Genomic DNA, 22,133 nt, shown 5'->3' with positions numbered 1-22,133 from the left:
GGGGATGGTCACGCCGCAATCCCTTCTCCTCCATTCTCCTCTCGGGATCTTGGGCACGCACGCACATGCGCCCGGAGTGAGTTTTAAGCCATTGGGTCCGGGACGCGAACCGTGGTCGACTACGTGGGAGTCCAGCGACATAGCCATTACGCTAACTGCTGGTTCCCTAGAGAGAGGATTTTCCTATAGGGTGTGCGCACTTGCTGGAGAGTCAGAGAGAGACAGAAAGTGAGAAATCACCCCCCGGGGGGGATGTTCATACCACAATTCCTTCTCCTGTAGTCTGTTCTTGGGATTTCAGGCATGTGAACACACATTTGGTGTGCGTTTTAAACCACTGGGTCCATGACTCGAACTGTGGTAGACTACGTGGGAGTCCAGCAACATAACCATTACACCATCTCCTGGTCCTGAACCTCTGTCCCTCTTTCTCACCATACAAAAATTTGAGATGAAACATATACTTAAAAGCAAAAGTTAAAATCATAAAGCTATTAGAGAAAAATAAAGGAGAGTATCTTCATGACTTTGAGGCAGGCTTATTAAAAAGATCATAGAAAGCAATGATCATAAAAGAAAAGACTGGTAATTTGGAGTTCAGGATGTAAACTACTGCAACTACTTTGGTAAAAATTCTGGCAGTTCCTTAGAAAACTAAACATATACCTACTCCACAACCCAGGAATTCCATTCTTAAATATGAAAAAAGAGAAATAAAAATAAATATTTACAAACAGATTGTTTTAAAAAGAATTATTCACTTAATTTTTTGGGACCAGTAGTTAACGAAATGGCTATGTCGCTGGACTCCCATGTAGTCGACCACAGTTCGTGTCCCAGACCCAGTGGCTTGAACTCACAGTGGTCACATGTGCGTGTGTGTGTGCCCAAGATCCTGAGAGAATGGGGAAGAAGGGACTGCGGTGTAGCCAACCTCCCTGAGGGGTGATTTCTCGCTTTCTGTCTCTGTCTTTCTGGTGAGCGCACGTGCCCTATAGCAAAAACCTCTCCAAAAAGAAAAAGGAAGAAAACTAAACATATACCTACTTCACAACCCAGGTATTCCATTCTTAAGTATGCAAAAAGAGAAATAAAAATATATGTTTACAAACAGATTGTTTTAAAAAGAATTATTCACTTAATTTTTATTTATCATCATTATTATTTTCTTAATTTGCTATAGAACACACACACTCACCAGAGAGAGACAAAAAGAGAGAGAGAGAAAGTGAGAAACAAGCTGCCAGGTCCAGGACTTGAACCCTGACTGGCCATGTGGGAATCCAACACCCCAACCACCATGCCACCTGCTGGCCCCTACAAACAGATTTGTATAAGAGTTTTCAGAGTAGGTTATTCATATTAGCCAGGAATGGAAACAATCCACATATTCATCAGCCAAAGAATAAAAAACAAATGGTGTTATGTTCATACAATGAAATGAATTATTGATGCATTTAACAATATAAATGAATTTCAAAACCATACTGAATGAAAAAAGCCACACCACAGAACAATATATACTGCATAATTTATGTAAAATTCTAGAACAGGATGAAACATCTATAATGAAAAAAAATCAGACCAGTGGTTGCATCTTAAATAAGAGATGTGGGTAGGGACAGATTGGGATGGGGCATGAGGGCACTTTCTGAGATGATGGTAATGTTCTATATCTTAATAAGGATTTGGAAGCATTGGTATATGCATTTGTAAAAATTCAGCAAATATATACTTAAGACTTGTGCATTTTATTGAACATAAATTTTATATCAAAAGAAAAACATCTAAATAAATGGTAAGTATGTTAAAATATTTAGAGGAATGTAACTGATGTCTGATTTTCTTTGAAATGTACAAATTTAAGAAGGAATAAAAGATGGATAGAGGGATATATAAATGGAGATATGTGTGATAAAGTAAAAAAGTAAGGCATTAATGGTATAGTGGTAGATCTATGGGTGTTCATTATTCAATCTTTCCAAATTTTCTGGAAGTTTCAAATATTTTGTAAAATGTTGGGAAGAATGAATAGGTACAACTTTGTTGTTAATTAGATAAGAATTTGAAAATGATAAAAACTATCCCATCTCAAAACTAAATTTTTTACTTACATTGATATAAAATATTCTGGCTCATAATATAAAAATTTTAAGGAAGTACCTTAAAATTATTTGACTCTAATTAATAATCAGAGTAGAGTACCAACTACAACTCATACTCTGATTAGGAGCCTCTTGACTTTTTTATTATTATTATTTTGGAGAGGTTTTTGCTATAGGGCACATGCGCTCACCAGAAAGAGAGAGACAGACAGAAAGCGAGAAATCACCCCCCAGGGGGGATGGCCACGCCGCAATCCCTTCTCTTCCATTCTCCTCTTGGGATCTTGGGCACGCATGCACATGTGCCTGGCATGAGTTTAAGCCACCAGGTCTGGGACTCGAACCCAGTCGACTACATTGGAGTCCAGCAACATAGCCATTACGCTAACTGCTGGTCCCAGGAGCCTCTTGACTTTTACTCAGAACATTCTGCCAGCATTTGCCATTAGCTCTTTCTGGAAACTGAAGCAAGAAATTAAAAAAATATTCCTTTTGATTCCTCAAAAATCTCAAAATAGCACAATTGCATGACTTAGTGATCCACTCTTCGGTATTTACCCAAAGAACAGGAAAGCACTCTGTTGGAGAAACACCTGCACATCCATGTTTATTGCAGCATTATTAAGAATAGCTAAAACATGGAATCAACCTAAGTGCCCAACAATAATGCATAGGGAAAATATGCTACATATGTGCAAAAAATACTACTCAGCCATAAAAAAAAATCATCCTGACACAAAGTAGACAAATTTAGAAGACACAATGCTAAGTGAAATTAGCCAGGCTATGAAAGACAGATACTGTATGCCCCTGCTTAACATATGTCAAATGTCCACACTTAATGGTGAAAACTGAAGGACTGGATGACACAGAAGTAGAGAAAAAAAATGACAGATACCAGAAATAGCATATGGGAGACAAGGTGGAGGGGTTTGGGAGAAAATAAACAGACATGAGAAAGCATGTAAATAAATGGAATAGGTTATAAAAACAAAACCTAGTAGAATGAATATTAAATTTATTCAACAATGTAATGTTCAATGTTGAAGATGATAAATATGTTTATATCTTTAATTTGATTATTATACACTGTATACATGCTTTGCAAACACATACTGCACCTCACTATGATGTACAATCATCATATATAAATTGAAAATTACTACTAAAAAAATGACCTTTTTTGAAAAAAAATTATTTTAAATTATTTTCCCAGGCTTTTTGTTTTATTTGAGTTTTACTTTATTTCATTTTATTTATTTATTTATTATTTTCAATTGCTCATTGTGAAAAAATAAATAAATAAAAGAATAAGACATGCTTTTCTAACAGCTTGGTATGTACCCTGCTAGAATTTCTACAAAGGATATACATTCCTTAGAATATTTATATAAATATATACGCATGCATAATTTTTTTTCTTAGAGGTTTTTTTTGGCCTTAGGGCACGTGTGTTCACTGGAGAGACAGAGACAATGAGAAGGAAAGTGAGAAATCACCCCCCTGGGGCATGGCCATGTCACAGTCGCTTCTCCATTCTACTCCCAGGATCGTGGGCACACATGCACATGTGCCCAGTGTGATCCTGAAGCCACTGGGCCTAACAACATTCTTTCTAATGGCTAAAGAATAATGCAGTAGAATGTATCTGACTATTTCCCTATTGTTGAACATTTGATTTTTCCAAAGCTCTGCTATTACAAATTTGGATTCAATAAATATTTTGCAATGCACATGTGCACACACACACATCTGTATTGATGTGCTTGTCAAAATTTTGTAAACAAAAACTTTCTAAAATAATAATTATTAGATAAAAAATTCTAAATATTAGGCAGATACTACTAATTGTCTTCCAAAGTACTGAACCAATTTAAACTCCTATCAGTAGAAAACGAGAGCTTGTTACCCAACATATTTACCTGTGGTCACCATTATTCTAATTTAAAAAAAAAAAAAACATTTTTGCTATAGGGCGTGTGTGCTCACTAGAGAGAGACAGAAAGAGAGAAATTGAGACATCACCCTCCTGGGAGGGATGGCCAAGATACAGTCCTGTCTCCTTCATTCTCCCCTTAAGGCTTTGGGCACACACGTACATGCACCCAGCATGATTTTCAAGCTGCCAGGTCTGAGACTTGAACCATGGTGGGTCATATAGGAGTCTAGCACCTTAACCAGCATGCCACCTGCTGGCCCGCCATTATTCTTTTCAAATGTTTTCAATATAATATAATATAATGTAGTATAATATAATATAATATAATATGAATCTCTTATTGAAATAGTCTATTCCTGTGCCTGAACCATTTTTGTCTGTTGGTTTTATAGGAGTTCTTCATAAGTCTGTAATTTAATCTTCTGATTCTTACACTGATTGTAAATATTTTGCCAGTCTGTCCCATGTCTCTTAAGTTTCTTTATGGTATTTTTTGCTGTAGAGAAATAGAAATTTTTCCTGTAGTTAATGTAGTCCATTTTTTTTTAAATTTTTTTTTTTTTGGAGAGGTTTTCGCTATAAGGTGCGTGCGCTCGCCAGACAGACAGAGACATAGAGACAGAAAGCGAGAAATCACCCCCCAGGGGGGATGGTCATGCCACAATCCCTTCTCCTCCATTCTCCTCTTGGGATCTTGGGCACGCACGCACATGCGCCCGGCGTGAGATTTAAGCCACCGGGTCCGAGACGCGAACTGCGGTCGACTACATGGGAGTCCAGCGACATAGCCATTACGCTAACTGCTGGTTCCCAATGTAGTCCATTTTTATGGTTTTTGGAAACTATGCCCTACTACAACATAAAAATGTATGAAAATGTTTTCTAATCAATTGTCTCTAAAATATTATTAATAATTCATTCTTCCTCCACTGATTTAAAATGTTCTCCAGATCCTACACTAAAGTTCAAAAAATGTGTATTTGATGGATTCCATACTCTATTTCACTGATATTTTTGGTTTATTCCTATGCTAGAAAATTATATTTTAAAATGTCTGTAAACTACATACATTTCTAGTATCTAGACTTTATTCTTCTTGTTGACATTTTCTTGCCTAATTTCAGTCTCTTATTCTTTTTGGTGGACCTTCATAATCAATGATCCAATTTCTCTCCCCTAACCCTAGGGGAAAAAAAAATCTAACACCCACAACAAAAACCTACTATAGAACTCTGATTGGAATTGCTTTAAATCTCTAGATTAATTTTGAAAGATTCAAATTCTTACAGTAGTCTTCCTATTCAGAGATATCAGAAAGTTTTTAAATTATATTCATTTTAGTCTTATGTATTTCATGTCCTTTGTATCCCCAGGTATTTCATAATTTTTGTTGCTATAATAAACAGTATATCCCCTTTGCAGAATATTTTCTTTTTTTAATAATTATTTTATCTTATTTTATATATTCATTCTTTTTTTTTTTTTAATTTGACCAGAGAGAGACAGAAGTTGGGAGAAAGAGAGAGAGGAAGAGAGAAAGCAAGCCACCAGATTCAGGACTTGAACCCTGGTCGGCCATGTGGGAGTGTCCAGTGCCTTAACCACCATGCCACCTGCTGGTCCCTGCAGAATATTTTCTAACTGGCTATTGCTCATATAAAGTAAAGCTATTGTTTTCTATATAGTTTTCTTAGATTAAGCTACTTACCTGAATACTCGTAATAGTTATTTTTAAAAGAATTATTTAATTTTATTTATTATCATTATTAGTTTTTTAAATTTAATCAGAGAGAGACAGAGAGACAGAGAGAAAGTGAGTGACCAGGCCACCAGGTCTGGGATTTGAACCACAGTCGACCAAATGGGAGTCCAGCACTTTAACCACCATGTCACCTGCCAGCCCTAATACTTGTAATAGTTCTAGCCATTTTTAGATGGATAGTTTTGGATTTTGTAGGGACACAGTCATATTTGGGTTCTAATTTTAAAATCAATTTACAGTTTTATTTTGGGATATTTACATAGGATTCCTTTTCTTCTTTTTTTTTCTATTTCTTTTTTTTACTTTTTTTTTTTTTTTGAGAGATTTTCGCTATAGGGCGTGTGTGCTCGCCAGACAGACAGAGACATAGAGAGAGAAAGCGAGAAATCACCCCCCAGGGGGGATGGTCACGCCGCAATCCCTTCTCCTCCATTCTCTTCTCGGGATCTTAGGCACGCATGCCTATGCGCCCGGCGTGATTTAAGCCACCGGGTCCGGGACGCGAACTGCGGTCGACTACACAGGAGTCCAGCGACATAGCCATTACGCTAACTGCTGGTTCCCTTCTTTTTTTTTTTTTTTTTAAGTTCATTTATTTGTTTCTTCTATGACAGAGAGAGTGAGAAAGAGAGAAGGAGACACAGGTACCCACGACAGGGTTCTCATGTCATTAGCCACTCCCAGTCTCAGCCAGCCTGGATGATGGGCGCATGTGTGGCCAGCATGCACAAGGAGGCCCCAGGAAGCAAACCCAGGACCTTCCCACTTGGATCCAGTTGTGTTAATGCTGTGGCACTGCCTGGCCTCTATACAGTGATTCCTAGATGCCTATTTCCATAAAATAACAAAAGAATGGAATTATATTGCTGGAAGGAACTTCATGATGATCTGATTCAAGGGTTACCTGGTCAAGTACCTAGTGGGGTAGGGAGATTACATAAATGGACAAAGGGAGCCTGGTGTAAGACAATAGGGAATTGTAGGCTCTGGGAAGAAATGCAGAGAATAGATGCCACTTACTCCCAACTAAATGTTGCCATGGGTAAATGTAGGTCCAATTTCTATTTTCCAAGAGACATCATATATACATATTTTTATATTTAAGCTCCTAATTTTGAAAACATGAAACAAAATACAATTACCAGCTTTCAAACTATGAACCTGCAGCTAATCCAGTATCGCATTTAAGGCATTTTAAACTCAGAGAAGCTTATCTGAGATTGCAAAAGTAGCCACATACAGACAAGGGAGGGCTTTTTATCTTTTGTTGTTGCTTGCTTGATGGGTCCAAAGAGTATTTTCAGGTCCAGCTGCTGTGGCACAAGCAGGAGAGTGCTACTGTGCAGTAGCCGAGCCACCAGGGAGGCCCAGGTTCAATTCCCAGTGCAACCTAAACACGGCAGGAATGGTGGTACACACCTATGGACCTAGCTAAATAGGAGGCTGGGTCAGGAGGATTGCAATATGGCAAGACCCTGTCAAAAATGTGCTCCTCACTCTCAAAAAACAAACCAGCATTTTCTAAGTGCTAAAACCAGACAGGTGTTTTGCTTGGTTGAGTTACAAATAAGGAGTTCAGTCTCTAATGTCAATATACGTTTGTTGTTTCCTGTTTGGCTCCCATTGGTTTGGATTTGCTATCCCAGCAATATTCATGACAAATGAAAAGGGTACCATTTATTTATTATATTTTCTCCCAGTTTTATTAAAGTATAATTGATAAATGAAAGTGTATACGTTTATGGTGTACATTATGATGTTCTTATGTATGTATATATACCGTAAAATAATTAAATTAAGCTAATTAAAAATACTCCTTATCTTACATGCTTATCCCCTTTTTGTGGTGAGAACACTTAAGATCTCATCAGTTTTCAAGTATATAAATTATTTCTAACTATAGTCACTATATGCTAGGTCTCAAGAACTTATTTATCCTCAGTGAAACTTTGTACAAAGGATATCTTTTAAATAGCTTTTCTATGTTAAAGGGACATTTAGGCATTATGTTCCCTGTCACCCCACCAGGGAAGTCACAGCTCAATTTCCCAGCCTTTCTTGCAGTCAGAAACACAGAAGTTGGGCCAGTCCCATAGTGCAGTGGTTAAGTGCTCTGCAGTGAAAGCTGGATCCTTCATGGAATCAAATCTCAGCCTCTGTGGCAACATGCTCAGAATCTTGACAGTATGGAGAATTGGAGGAAGAATTGTGGTGAAAACAGGCCCCGTTGGGAGGAGCTTTCCATCTCTCTCTCACACACACATGCTTTATCATAAATAAAGGAAAAAGTTTAAAAAAGAAAGAAAGGAACATACAAGTGACTCAGGCTCCAACAATCAGGAAGCATACCTAAGACTAACTCCAAAGAGACCAACAAGAGAAAACCTAATCAGTGTGAGTCATGTTTGGTGTTAGAAGGGTCCAGCTATTGGTGGTGCCAAAGGATGCAAGGTTACCAAATGTGTTAGTAGAGATGGCTGTGATATGAGCCAGCCTATGATGTGATGGCCGAGGCAGTTGGATCCTACGTGACTGATTGCCAGTTTGAGTCCCTTACCTGGAGACTTAAAAGAACACACTGGGAAATCTGACATTTGATAGAAAGTGGACAAATGTAGAAGATTTAATACTAAGCAAAGCAAGCCAGACTATGAAAGAGAGGCATTGTATGTCTCCACTTGATATATACCAAATGTCTGCATACTATAGTAGTAACTGAAAGACTGGAAGGTATAATAGCAGAGATAGGAGGGAGTAGGTATAAGGGATGGATAATAAGGGGTGGGAAGGAAGGGATCAGGGAAAAAAAAACAAAACATTAACAGACACAAAAATGAAAAGTTGATGATAATGTATACAATAATATATCTGACTTGACTAATATGCATTGTATTCATGCTGGGAAAAACCACGTTGTACACTGTAGAGATGTACACTAAGTGTAAAGTAAAGCACACATACACATGCGAAGAGTGTGTGTGTGTGCATGTCCAAAATCCCAAAAGGAGGGTAAAATGGAGAAGGAATTGCAGCAAGACCATTCCCTATGGAGGAGTGGTGTGTTTTCTCACACCCTGCTCCCCTATGAGCACATGTGCCCTCTGGCAATATTTCAGAAGAGGGTGCAGGATTCCTTTGGTCAAATGGAGTACTTTGGTGGCAACAGAAGTAGATCAATGAATCAGTGTTGGTAGTGATGGTAACCAGAGTCATTTTCTCACATTCAAGTTCTATAGTCTGGTTCTGGGCACTATTCCTAAAGTCCACTCACAAGCTTTTTTCTAGTCCACCAAAGATACTGTGAACCACCCAGGATCCTTTTAATAAATTCCTTTTCTGCTTAACTAGCCAGAGAGGATTTTGCTTTTGAAAACTATGTTCTCTCACCTGCCCCACAGCCTAGTGGTTAAGGGAGCCAGATCCCACATGGCCAAACATGTGGTTTGAGTCCCGGGCCCAGAAGCCTGAAAAATATGCAGGCATGTATGCGTTTTTGCCCCAAATCCTGACAGAATAGACAAATATAGGAGAAAGGATTGTGATGTGACACACAGCCCTTTGGTGGTGGGGGGGTGCCTTCCTCCCTCTGTCTGTCTCTCATCACTTTCTGGCATACCTACCTACCCTCTGGTAATTTTAAAAAATAGTAATAAAAATTAAATTAAGCCTTCACAAATACAAACATCACCATCAAGTAGTGACAGAATCAAATCAAAGATCTCTGTCGTTTTGATTCCCAGGCCAGCATCTTTTCTATGACATCACATTATTTATATTTCATGCTTTTAAGAAGGTTCAACAATGCTGTTTTCAAAAATAAATGCTGAGGTTCCCATCTCAAAGATATGCTGTGAATGTTGTCAAAGTAATTATTTGGTTCATAATATGAGTCTATGTTTGAATGATTTTGGAATTTATTGGTTTGTCACTTTTTGCTTTTGTTCGATTCATAGATTAATGGCTTCCTTAAAAGATGTTAGACAGCTTACAATAAAAATACTAACAACAATGTACACAGAGTAATCCAAATAAAGATAGAGCAGTGTCATATAAAGAGAGAGATAATTGTCCTAGATAAGTCAGAATGAGATCATGACCATGTTCTAAGCACTAAATTTACAATCTGCTTCCTTGAAGTAATGGACAGTAATAGTGTGGATTACATAAATGTTTCCCAACCCCAGTCCATCAACAATAATGTTTACAATTTCCATCTTCATGGCCTCGAGGTTTGTAGAGAATTTATCTTCCAATCTCATGTTTTAAGGGATGTTTTAAACAACTCCATTGGGGTAAACATATAGCTTAAAATACTGAAAACAGTATGCAGATTCCTATTACTGTTATCAGTGATATCAGATGGCAACTATCGGGATAAAGGGTTCTTTCTTTCTTATGCAAGAGGATGTATGTGCATTAAAGAGAGACAGACAGAGATAGAGACAGAGAGAGTCCCTGCAATGAGGCCTGGTAATGCCACAATCATTTTGCCTCCATTCCACTTCCCATCAGGATCCTGGGTCTCTGCACACATGCCCAGAATTCTTTTCAAGCCATGGGACTGGGATTTGATCTGCACTGACCATATCGGATCCAGCTCCCTCTGCCCACTTAACCACTGCACTATGAGGCCTCGGCCCAGGGTTAAAGGCTTTTCATTTTCGGGGTACCATGTGCTAGTCAATGTGTTACAATGATGTAGTATCAAATGTATTCCTCTCAACAGCTCTATGCAGTAGGTATTATTATCCCTAATTCACATTGTTCAGCAACTTAGCCAAGGCCAACTAGCTGGTAAGTGAGAGAGCTGAGATTTGGATCTGGGTCTGCTAACTCCAAAACCAATGAGCTGACCTATTTATATTATACTACTCCCCTCAGGAAGAGTTTTTGTTTTACAACAGAGAACATTTTCTCTAGGTTCTAAATCTTACGAGGAATTTATTACATGGATGTTCACAAGAGAACTACTGACCCTATCATTGATAATGGAGGTCTGAAGAAGAACTGTGTAATGATTCCCTATGTTCATTAAGACCTGGTAAACTGGATTCTAGAGGTATTTGGGAAAGACACAAGGGTGAACTGGGCGTGGGCCCTGTCCTTTGAGACCTTTACCCACAATGAGAAAATAAATAAGCACACAAATAGTCAAAATACACACAGGCCACATGAGACCTGGTGTCATTTCTGATGGGTGGTAGATCAAGACTCAGGGAGGTTATTAGAGGGGGGGACTGACACATCTTCTGTATTGGGGTCTTGCTGCTACTGCTGCTGCTACTGCTGCTGCTCCTGCTACTGCTGAGTGTGGTTCATAATCCAAGGCCCACACTGGGAAACCCCACCCTCTCCATGTTCCCAGTTGCATGAAATATTAGCCCTGCCAAGCCTAGTCCCTGCCCTACTCCCTGCTGAAATCTGCCCACTGGGTATCTGAGGCTCTCAGAAAGGCTCTCTGCACTCTCTTAGGTAACAATCAGCAGCTCTCCTAAGGGAATCTGACAGATCCTTAAAAAGGGTCCCAGAAATTGGTCCAGCCTAGAGGCAGAAATGGTGACCCCCAGGGTAAAACAGAAATGTCCATTAGCCTAATGAAAACACAAAGATGTCCAAACTTCTGTTTCCTGGTGACCATTGTCCTTGCATTCCATCAGGAATATCCTGAAGCAACTATCTCAATGAGACCCACACATCAATCACAGCACTTTATGCAGAGGTGGGTTATTAGCTCCTGCCCTCAAGGTTTCCCTAAGAGGAGGTACAAATCTCTGAGAGGAAGAAGGGAGATACCAGTAGCTTGGACCACTGCCCAGAGCTGCAGGTCTGGGCTCTGAGGTCCAGATGTACCCAAGAATGCCAAGTTTCTAAGCAGAACAGGGTGTCAGGGCCACGGATGTAAAGCCTATATACCAATGCTACAATCTTGCCTCTGCCTGCCTCCACTCTTCTCTACTATATCAATATCCAAATTTGAAGAGGGACCATTTTAGAAGCGAGGTAACCATTACACCATCTACTGGTCCCTGGGCTGTCATCTTTAACTGTGACTGTCCTCCATTAGAGCAGGGAGATAGCATACAGTCCAACTCAAGCCCGGAATGCTGGGCTCTGGAGCCCAGGTCCGTCTACATTCACCTCTTCTTCCAGGCTGCTGCTCCAGGCCTTGGCCCGGCCTGCTGTTGTCCCGGAGGATGTGTGAGCACAGTGTCAACTTTGAGGGAGGATTATGCACTCAACCCTGAGGAATCAGGACAGAATTGAGAAAATCTGAATTTCCTCAAATGTGCTGTGCCCCTCCTTCCAAGATATGGAGGAGATGAGGTCTCATTTGTATTACTGGAACAGCCGCCACGCTGGTGTGGACACCATCTCCTTGAGGACAGGGTCTTTGGGTTTGAGACAGCACTTACATTATAGAGCACTAGATCATCCAGACCGGCTTGTCTCCCTTGCTTGCTGCTAGCTCTCTGAGTAGCACTGGAGTTAAATGAAAGCCTCCCTATATAAACCTATATCTGAGAGTTTGAAAATGGCAGAGCCTGGAAGGGGCCTTAGATAACAACAGAAGGACAAAAGTGTGAGGGGCAGGTAGGTGAGGTGAGTGGGTTGCCCAAAGTCGCTTGATTAGTGAGGATCAGGCCTTGCTTTTTCCAACTCCCTAAGTCAGAGACAGATGGCCCTTCCCTGGTGCAACCTCATCAATTATTTACTTGCTTGCTGCAAGATTTAGACTGAATGTTCCTTGAGAAACAGGACGATTCATTAAATTATTTAACAAACATCTATCGTACTTGGCAGGAGCTGATCCTGGAGGCAGGGATGTAAACAAGTGCCAACTCAACAGAGGGCTACTAGCAGATAGTAGATAGAAAGCATTTAGCAGATGTTTGGCCCATAGTAAGTGCTCAATAAATTGTGGCTTTTTTAAAAGTTTTCTTCTAGTGAGATAGAAATAAGGGGAAAGAGGGAGGCAAGAGTCAGATCATGAGCAAACTGACATGATGCACTGAAGGGCTAGAATTCGTCCTGGAGACAAGAAGGAAGGTAATGCAAGGTTTAGATCAGATTTTAGGAAGGGTACTCTAGCAAAACTTTGAAGGATGAGAGGTTAAAAAAAAGGGGGGATCAGTTATATAGCTCTCCAGAGAGCCCAAATAAACAGTGACAACAAACTAAGCTATGACAGTTAAGCTAGAGACAAAGAAAAGAAAAAGTTTCCAGAGGTAAGTTAAAAAGTACAATTGCAGAGGCCAGGCAAGGTGCAGCAGTAATGCAACCCACATGGGAAGGTCCTGTTTTATTTCCTGGGACTTCCCTGTATATTCCAGGGACGTGCAACCAAGAGCCATGCATGCTGGGGACTGAAGGTGGGTCATGACATAAAAATCCTGCTGGTGGTGCCTGTCTCTCTGTCTCTCTGTCATGGAAAACACACACACACACACACACACATACACACACAGACTTTTTTTTAAAAAAAAAAAATAAGAAGAAGCACAAATACAAACAGTGGATGGGGGAGGTAAAGAAAGAGGAGAAGGGAGGGGGGAGACAGATCCCTGGCCCAGGCCCTGGGGACATACAGTGATAAGATAAGGTCCTCAGCTGCAACTTAATGGGAGAAGAAAATGAGGCTAATTTAGGGAAAGCTATTTTGGGACGCCTAAGGGACACCCAAGGGGGAGACATCCAGATCTATAGTTCAGGAGAAAAGTCCGAGCTTGAGAAATTAATATGGAGACATCAGACTATAAATCAAAGCCAAAGCAGTCAGAACTGGATAAAATATATCCACTCAATTACGATTTATTTATTTATTTATTTATTTATTTATTTATTTATTTATTTTTATGAGAGAGAAGATGATGGTGGGTATTTCTGACAGGACCTCATCAAATTTGATCCTCCTGCCCCTGCCTCCCAGTTAGCTAGGAACACGGGTACATACCACCATATTGAACTTGTTTAGGTTGGTCCAGGAACTGAATCCAGGCATCCCATGCTGCCCCAGCCTCATGCAGTGGCACCTACTGCTTGCTTTACTGCAGCTGGGCCTCAACTAGTATTTACTAACTCACTGTGGTTTGATTCACTGTGATAAGTGGTAAGGTTAAAGCAGAAAACAAGAAGAAGGTGCCTATTACATCTTGGTGAGAGGAGCCACGATATACAGATATAGGTATGTGCATAAGTAAAGGACAGAGAAAATATTAGCTAAAAATAATAGCAAAAAATTAAATTAGGGTGTGATGTGATAGTGACTGGCTATGTAGTTCCTTTGACTTTTCCCAGGGAAGAATATGAGAAGCAAAGGAGAGGGCTAAAAACAATATGCAGGGACTCACACTTGTGGACCGTGCACAGAAGGGGAGCCCCCAGCATGAAGGGCTAAGTGCTCAACATCTTGACTCTTGGTCTACACTCTCTTTTGGAGGCTGTACTACCATTGCCAAATTAGAACCCCAAAAAACAACTCTAGTGGTTCATTAGTTCACTCAGTAACTATGTATATGTATTGAGCCTAGCACTAGGCTCACCCCCTGGCAATCCCTCCCAACTCCCTGGGGCCATGGCCACACTGTAATCCCTTCTTCTCCACTCTCCTCCTGGGATTTGGAGCACGTATGCACATACCCCTGGCATGATTTTCAAGCCACTAGGTCCAGGACTTGAACCGCAGTCAACCATGTGGGAGTCCAGCACCTTAACCACCATGACACCTGCTGGCCCAGAAAACTCACATTCTAGTAAGAGGAAACACACATAAACATATACACATACATCCCCTCTCTCCAACAGGTCTCTAAATAAAATAAGTGCAAGCTGTGCTAAGAGCTAGGAAAATTATCAACAAGGGGCTAAGAAAAAATGAGTTATCTACTTTAGCTAGGACACTCAGAAAATGCAAGTCCCTCTGTGGTGCTGACACTTGAGATGAGTCCTAGAGTTTGCAATGAAAAGGATGGTGGTGAGAGCATTGCAGGCAGCCAGACCTGTGCGTGCATAGGCTTGGAGGCAGGGAAGAGCTTGATGTGTTTGCAAAACCAAAAGACAGGCAGCGAGGCCAATGAACACGGCTGGAGAAAAAGAAGTGATGACACTGAAAATGCAAACAGACACATCACTCAAGGCCCTGCTGGCTGCAGTCAAATGCTTGGAGGACAATGGCAAGCCACTGCAGGATTTTCCAGGCCAAGCGTAACCTGATCTGATTTTCATCTTAAGGGCTTTCTGGGATGGAGAGATGGTTCTTTCTCAGCATGCACAGTCTTGAGGCCACGCCTCCCATCATACCCGGTGGTAGCCCTTTATCCCACCCACAGTTAAGGTCAGGCCTCCATCCACAGAGCAATTTTCTCTCCTTGGATCTCCCACCTTGTCTGGCCTAAATGCTCCCCATAAACTCACCAGAGTGTTTCCAATAGACTTTGCGAGAGTGTTGGGAGAATGGATGCTTTTGTAAAAGGACACAAAATACTAAAACGAAACCACTCCTTCATTTCTGATGGAAATTTCTTGTTTTCTCCTCCACTGCTTCCCATTAGTCCATGGCCTGAGTAATTGTCTTTGCTCTTTACTCTGTCTCCATTTATTTTGCAAAACACCATGAACATGTGTATGTGACTATGAACAATAACAAAGAACTAAAAATTCTTATTGATCCCAGAAGGTTGGGAATTCAAAACAATAAAAATACGTCCTCTGACTGCTTCTCTCAAAAGAACATTTTGGAGGCACAAAAGAGCTTTGTTAAAACAACAAATGAGCTCTCGGGGCACTTTAGGCCAAATGGTGGGCTCCAGGCCACCAGGTAGTGATGCAATAGGCAACTGCAGACACAGGGTTGGAAAGACCTCCCTGCGACCCTCTCCTGGACTCACTTCCTCTGTTCTCAGTCCACATCTTGACTGCATCAAGCCGAGTTTACTATATAACTTTCAGCCACTATTGTTTTCAGGAGCCAGAATTCTCAGCCCAAAGAGAAAGTCCCCTTTGTCCTCCATCCATGATTTAATTTACATTCTCCTGAACACTCCATTCACTTTGTTTTCAAGGCTAAGAAGTCTCACAATTGTACTCGACCCTGAATTTGAATTTCTCTGTGTTTCCGCTGTTTGGAAATTTGCCTAGGTCAGCCACTGGATAGTCCCAGAATTCAACTTTACCTTAGAGAAAAATCTTTATTGTTCATGATTTCTTGCAGAATTTCTAACTAATGCTATATATTTTCCTCTTGATTCCAATAATTTTATGCCTTTCAGAGTATACATATATGTGTGAGTGTATATATACCCAGATGTATACCTATTACCCCTTTACTGATAATCAGTTAAGTTTCCACTGTGTTTTCCAACTTGATTGCACACCTAGGGAGATGTCCTCTTCATCCCCCAGATGTCAGAGGAGTGCTTGTAACTCTATTTTTTTTTTCTGCCTTTCTTACCTTTTCTGGCATTCCCTTGATTCTTCAAAGCTCTCGGGGCACTTTAGGCCAAATGGTGGGCTCCAGGCCACCAGGTAGTGATGCAATAGGCAACTGCAGACACAGGGTTGGAAAGACCTCCCTGCGACCCTCTCCTGGACTCACTTCCTCTGTTCTCAGTCCACATCTTGACTGCATCAAGCCGAGTTTACTATATAACTTTCAGCCACTATTGTTTTCAGGAGCCAGAATTCTCAGCCCAAAGAGAAAGTCCCCTTTGTCCTCCATCCATGATTTAATTTACATTCTCCTGAACACTCCATTCACTTTGTTTTCAAGGCTAAGAAGTCTCACAATTGTACTCGACCCTGAATTTGAATTTCTCTGTGTTTCCGCTGTTTGGAAATTTGCCTAGGTCAGCCACTGGATAGTCCCAGAATTCAACTTTACCTTAGAGAAAAATCTTTATTGTTCATGATTTCTTGCAGAATTTCTAACTAATGCTATATATTTTCCTCTTGATTCCAATAATTTTATGCCTTTCAGAGTATACATATATGTGTGAGTGTATATATACCCAGATGTATACCTATTACCCCTTTACTGATAATCAGTTAAGTTTCCACTGTGTTTTCCAACTTGATTGCACACCTAGGGAGATGTCCTCTTCATCCCCCAGATGTCAGAGGAGTGCTTGTAACTCTATTTTTTTTTTCTGCCTTTCTTACCTTTTCTGGCATTCCCTTGATTCTTCAACACCATGACTCAAGATGATGTGACCAACTGACTATGCTATTGTCTCTGTTTCCACCTAGAAACCTCTTTTATATGTAAGTACAAAAAATTTACTAGGATATTAGACAAAATTTGACCACAAGTCATATGAATAAAGAGGAATACCAACTCCTGGACTAGCTCTGTCGTGCAGGGGTAATGCACTACTCAAGAGAACTCAGATGCCACGTTGTGAATCCCTAGTCCAGGCAGCCTGAAATACACCAAGTACACATGCAAGTACCCAGAATCTGGTGGGCTGGAGGACTGAAGGAAAGGGATCATGGAGTGACTAAAGCCTTTGGAGAGTGTTTTTTTTTTTCTCTCTCTCGGACCCTCACCTTTATTCTCACATGCTCTATCATGAATAAAGAAAAAAGGAAAGAAATGCCAATTCCTAATATAAAGCATGTTGTTCACTAATTAGAAAGCACTAAGAGGAGCCAGCAAGTGGCATGGTGGTTAAGGGCACTGGACTTCTACATGGCGAACTGTGGTTCAAGTCCTGGACCTGGTGGCTTGCTTTCTTACTTTCCCTATCTCTGTCTCTCTCTCTCTCACACCCTGTCTCTCTCTGGTCAAATTAAAATAAATAAAGTTAAATGAAATAATTCTTTTATTTTTTCTTTTTGGGAGAGGTTTTTGCTATAGGGCACGTGCACTTGCCAGAGAGAGTGAAAGCAAGAAATCACCCCCTGGTGGCCATGCTGCAATCCCTTTTTCTCCATTTTGGGGATGCATTCACGTGCCCAGTGTGAGTTTTAAGTTGCTAGTTTGCGTGCCGTGTGTGAGTTTAAGCCACTGAGTCCGGGACTCGAATCGTGGTCGATTACATGGGAGTCCAGCGACATAGCCATTACGCCAACTGCTGGTCCCAAATAATTTTTTTTTTTAAAAGCACTAAGAAAGTTATTGTTCTTTCTGCTCCTTGGACAATCTTGAGGAGAAAACAGATTATTGACAGTAGATTATGGCTTACCTGAATGTATTATAATCCATCACTATCGTGAAATTACAATCAGCAGCTCTAAACACCTGCTTGATCTCTCTGGATTTTGCTTCTTCATCTTTTAGCTTTTGTAGGACAAGTTGTAGGTTGCTAAAAGGAAACTAGAAAAGGAAAGTGAAAGGAAAGACTTATTTAAATATGTGGGAGCCCAATCTTTCTGATGGCAGCAAAGAGATTTTTATACTATGAACCTGACGTTAGCTAGGCATATCTTTCCACAGAGACCAATGCAGAGAAGATACAACTAGCTTCATATCTCCTTGGAGAAGGCTTTGGGACAACAGGTGACATTTGAATAGACCCCAGATCTAAGAAAAAAATAAATGAGCTTAAGGGACAACGGGCCACAGAAATCAGAAAACGACTCTTGCTTTCACTTTAGTCTCCTCCCTGTAACCCTTGGGCATGGACTTAATATAATAGAAAGAATGGGGATTCAAAGTTGAGTAAGTGTACCCCCATCTTCCCTATGAACTCGCCCATCCCGGGAACTGTTGGCACCAGGTGACACATAATGAGGGAGCAAGGCTGGGTGTCGAAAAACCTCCCAGGCACTGTAATCTCAGGACATTCTTTCTCACTGTTCCTGTCTCTTACATTGTGATTAGCTTTTTGACTTACTAAGGACACTTCTTATTCAACACAGTAAAGCACACGGTTGTAAATAACCACAGGTAAGAGATCAAAAATGAGAATACAAAATTTAAAAATAAAAACATGGATGGTAATTCAGCATCAAGCTCCTTTCTCTTCTACCAGGTGGGTTGGCACTTACTGTGGGTCCCTGCTTCTCTTCCCTCCTCCCTTTTTTGCATTTCCTTTCATCTATTTCCATGTTAGGATCTATTAGCTCTTTTGAAAAAGCTCCTCAGACTGATATTAAAGAGTATATTAATCTTTCTTTGCTTAGAATGTCCTTGTTAAGGGTAGTTTTAAAATAATGCAATTTTCACTTGGGATTGCTGATACCAGATAATATCCTACCCTGCTTTTATCATTCTGAAAGAAGAAAAGCCCTTTATGTCTAAACACACACATTCATGCTATATATGTGTATACACACACACACACACACACACACACACACACACACACATATATTTAGAGAGTGATTCCTGTTATAGGGCATTTGCACTCACCAGAGAGATAGAGACAGAGAGACAGAGAGACAGAAAGAGAGAAATCATCTCCCGGGGAGGATGGCCTTCTCCTCCATTCTCCTCTAGGGAATCTGAGCACATACACATACATGCCCAGCGTGATTTTCAAGTCTTCAGGTCGGGACTCAAACTGTGATTGACTACGTGGGACTCCAGCAACATAACCATTATGCCATCTGCTGGTCCCGTGCTATGTATCTTTTATATTAAGGTATATATTCACTCTCTCTTTGGAAAAGAATCCTACTTTACAACAGTTACATGCCTGAGCTTCCTGTAAGCCGCATAAAACTAAGCATTTCACACATTATTATTATCACAGAGGCTGTTCGTAGTGACTCTACAAAACAGGCACTGCTGTTACTCCCCTTTTTTTTGTTTGTTTGTTTTTTTGTTTTTTTGTTTTTGCTATAGGGTGCGTGCACTCGCCAGAAAGACAGAGAGAGACAGAAAGCAAGAAATCACCCCCCAGGGGGAATGGCCACGCTGCAATCCCTTCTCCTCTATTCTCCTCTCGGGATCTTGGGCATACACGCACACGTGCCCGGCATGAGTTTAAGCCACAGGGTCTGGGACTCAAACCGCGGTCAACTACCTGGGAGTCCAGCAACACAGCCATTACACCAACTGCTGGTCCTGTTACTCCTTTTTCAAAGATGAGGAAACTGAAGCTCAGGAAAGATACATATCTAAGGATCTATTAGCTCTTTTTTTTTTTTTTTTTGAGAGGTTTTTTCACTATAGGGCGCATGCGCTCGCCAGACAGAGACAGAGAGACAGAAAGCGAGAAATCACCCCCCAGGGGGATGGTCACGCCACAATCCCTTCTCCTCCATTCTCCTCCCGGGATCTTGGGCATGCACGCACAGGCGCCCAGCGTGTCCAGGACACGAACCGCAGTCAACTACGTGGGAGTCCAGCGACATAGCCATTAGGCTAACTGCTGGTTCCCCTGTTAGCTCTTTTGAAAAGGCTCCTTAGACTTATGTTAGCTATATATCAGGTGTACAGTCAAGTTTCCAAATCAGGCCTGCTGGTCTCCAGGAATCTAAATGCTCAATTATTGAGTTTCTCACCTGAATTCAGGGCTTTCGAATAGCTACCAGTTTGTGGTTTTATGATAACCCAAATCCCTAATGTTACAAATAGTGAGATGATGTGGCAGCCATGGAGCCTGCTGCCCAGACCTCTCTTCAGTAGAGACTGTTCTGCAAGGAGTGCTGTTATCTTCCAACCTCCAACTGCAGTACTTTCTGGATCCATGCAAAGTTCACATCAGTGTCCCTGCCAAGGCCACCCTCTCCCTAGGCTGTTCCCACTGGAAGACTAAGCATGGGGGATAGTTAGTCAGGCCATTCCTACCTGACACTGAGCCTCTCAGATGGCCAATCTTTGGACTGGGGCTCCCCAATTGGCCTGGTCAAAATTTTCAGAGGTGCACTGTCATCTGAAGCTCCTCCTATCCATCCCTCCTTCCTTCCTCTTTCTGAGCACAGGGTTTAGATCTGCCTCAGGTCTGAAAGCTACCCCCTTCTGCCCCACCCCTGCTTTCTGCTGCTCCCTCCCCCTTTATCCTTCAAAGGCAGTTCCCCTGCACATTTAATGCCATCTTGGCATCTGTTTCTCAAAGGACTCAAACTGACATGGATGATGAGACACAGAGAGACTGAGCTTAGCAACTTAACCCTGAACATTTTATATATAAATGAAACAAAACTGGTACTGTATGTATGTAAATGGTACACAAACATTATTACTTATGTATGGGTGGACTTTTCAAACCAAATTTTTTTCCAGATAGATTTTTCAGTTAAGCAATGATTCCCAAATATACATGTTGGCACACTGAACTAGCCCACATTTAAAATCAAGATTTTTATCAATATGTTATTTTTACTGAACAGCATTGCCATAATATCTCTTTTAGAAACTGTTCCCATCTGCCATCCTATTTAAAAAAAAAAAAATCTTTGAGCTCATTGTTGCCAATTCCTCCTTAAATTCTTATTTAGGCCTCAGGTGGCTCCTGCTATGGGAAGTTGCAACTCCAGCAATTCTCAGATTCCCTTGGGGTTTCTGTTTGTCCAGCTTTGGCCTTCTCTGTTGGCCTGTGCCAATTAACTAGGACGTCAAAGTGTGTGGCACCGGGCTTTCTTCCTTTCCTATAGTTGTTGAATTTCTTTCTGAAAACATTGTTAGCATCAGCAGAAAACCCAGGAAACTTGATTCAACCCTGGGCCTGCCTCCTGCCTGTGCCTGGAATCTGTGATGCTGGGCAGTGGAGAGCCCAGCATGTAAACAGAGTAGACAAGGACCTGGCCTCTGTGATGGAACCTGTGGCCAACTCGCACAGATCCATTATTCATGCCCACATGTGTGAATGCACAATGTAAAACTGGTGGCAAGATGAAGAAAAAGGCCCTTGAGAAAGGAAAACACAGATCACAGAGGGCTGAAAGGCAAGTCGAGGGTTACACAAGGGAAATTCACCTTATCTGTATTATTCTCCATGTGTTTTAAGGTATACTCATCAGCATTGAGCAAAAGAAATAGGTAGCCATTTATGTTCACTTTGGCGCCAATATACAGCTCCTCGGGCTGGATATATTCTGATAGTTCACTTTTAAAGAGTTCTTGTCCAGGCCTCTTAATACGAACTCTTTTCAAGAACATCCCACCATCATACCCTGTAGAGAAAGAAAAGTCAACAAGTAGCCTTTATTCTTAAAAGAACTGTATGACTTGACTTTAGAGTTACTTTATCCTCAAACAGACCATACAATTCATCTGTGAACCCGAATCTGCCTGTTATCTCAGACTTAAGGGAAGAACCAGGCAATGGTGAAGAAACAAGACTTCCTAAGTTAAAGACAAAAGCAGTGTGGCATTTCAGCCTTGTCTCGCTCCTCTCTACTCCCTGCCCAATCCAAGAAACACTTACAGGCTCTACTCTATATG

The 22,133-nt window shown here is 41.0% G+C and overlaps 1 protein-coding gene across 1 annotated transcript in view; it reads right to left on the bottom strand.

Moving 5' to 3' along the window:
- The window catches only part of EFHC2 (EF-hand domain containing 2), a 228,030-nt gene that overhangs the window by 67,122 nt on the left and 138,775 nt on the right, over positions 1-22,133 (bottom strand). The window contains exons 10-11 of the mRNA XM_006148862.1: positions 21,666-21,862; positions 17,986-18,116 (exon numbers count right to left, since the gene is read on the bottom strand). Of these exons, the coding sequence (XP_006148924.1) occupies positions 17,986-18,116; positions 21,666-21,862 (328 nt within the window). The remainder of the gene's footprint in view (positions 1-17,985; positions 18,117-21,665; positions 21,863-22,133) is intronic.

Source organism: Tupaia chinensis, unplaced genomic scaffold (genome assembly GCF_000334495.1).
Source record: "Tupaia chinensis unplaced genomic scaffold, TupChi_1.0 Scaffold000248_1, whole genome shotgun sequence".
NCBI classification, from domain to species: domain Eukaryota; kingdom Metazoa; phylum Chordata; class Mammalia; order Scandentia; family Tupaiidae; genus Tupaia; species Tupaia belangeri.
The sequence above is the reverse complement of the archived record's forward strand: the minus strand, read 5'-3'. Positions and strand labels throughout refer to the sequence as shown.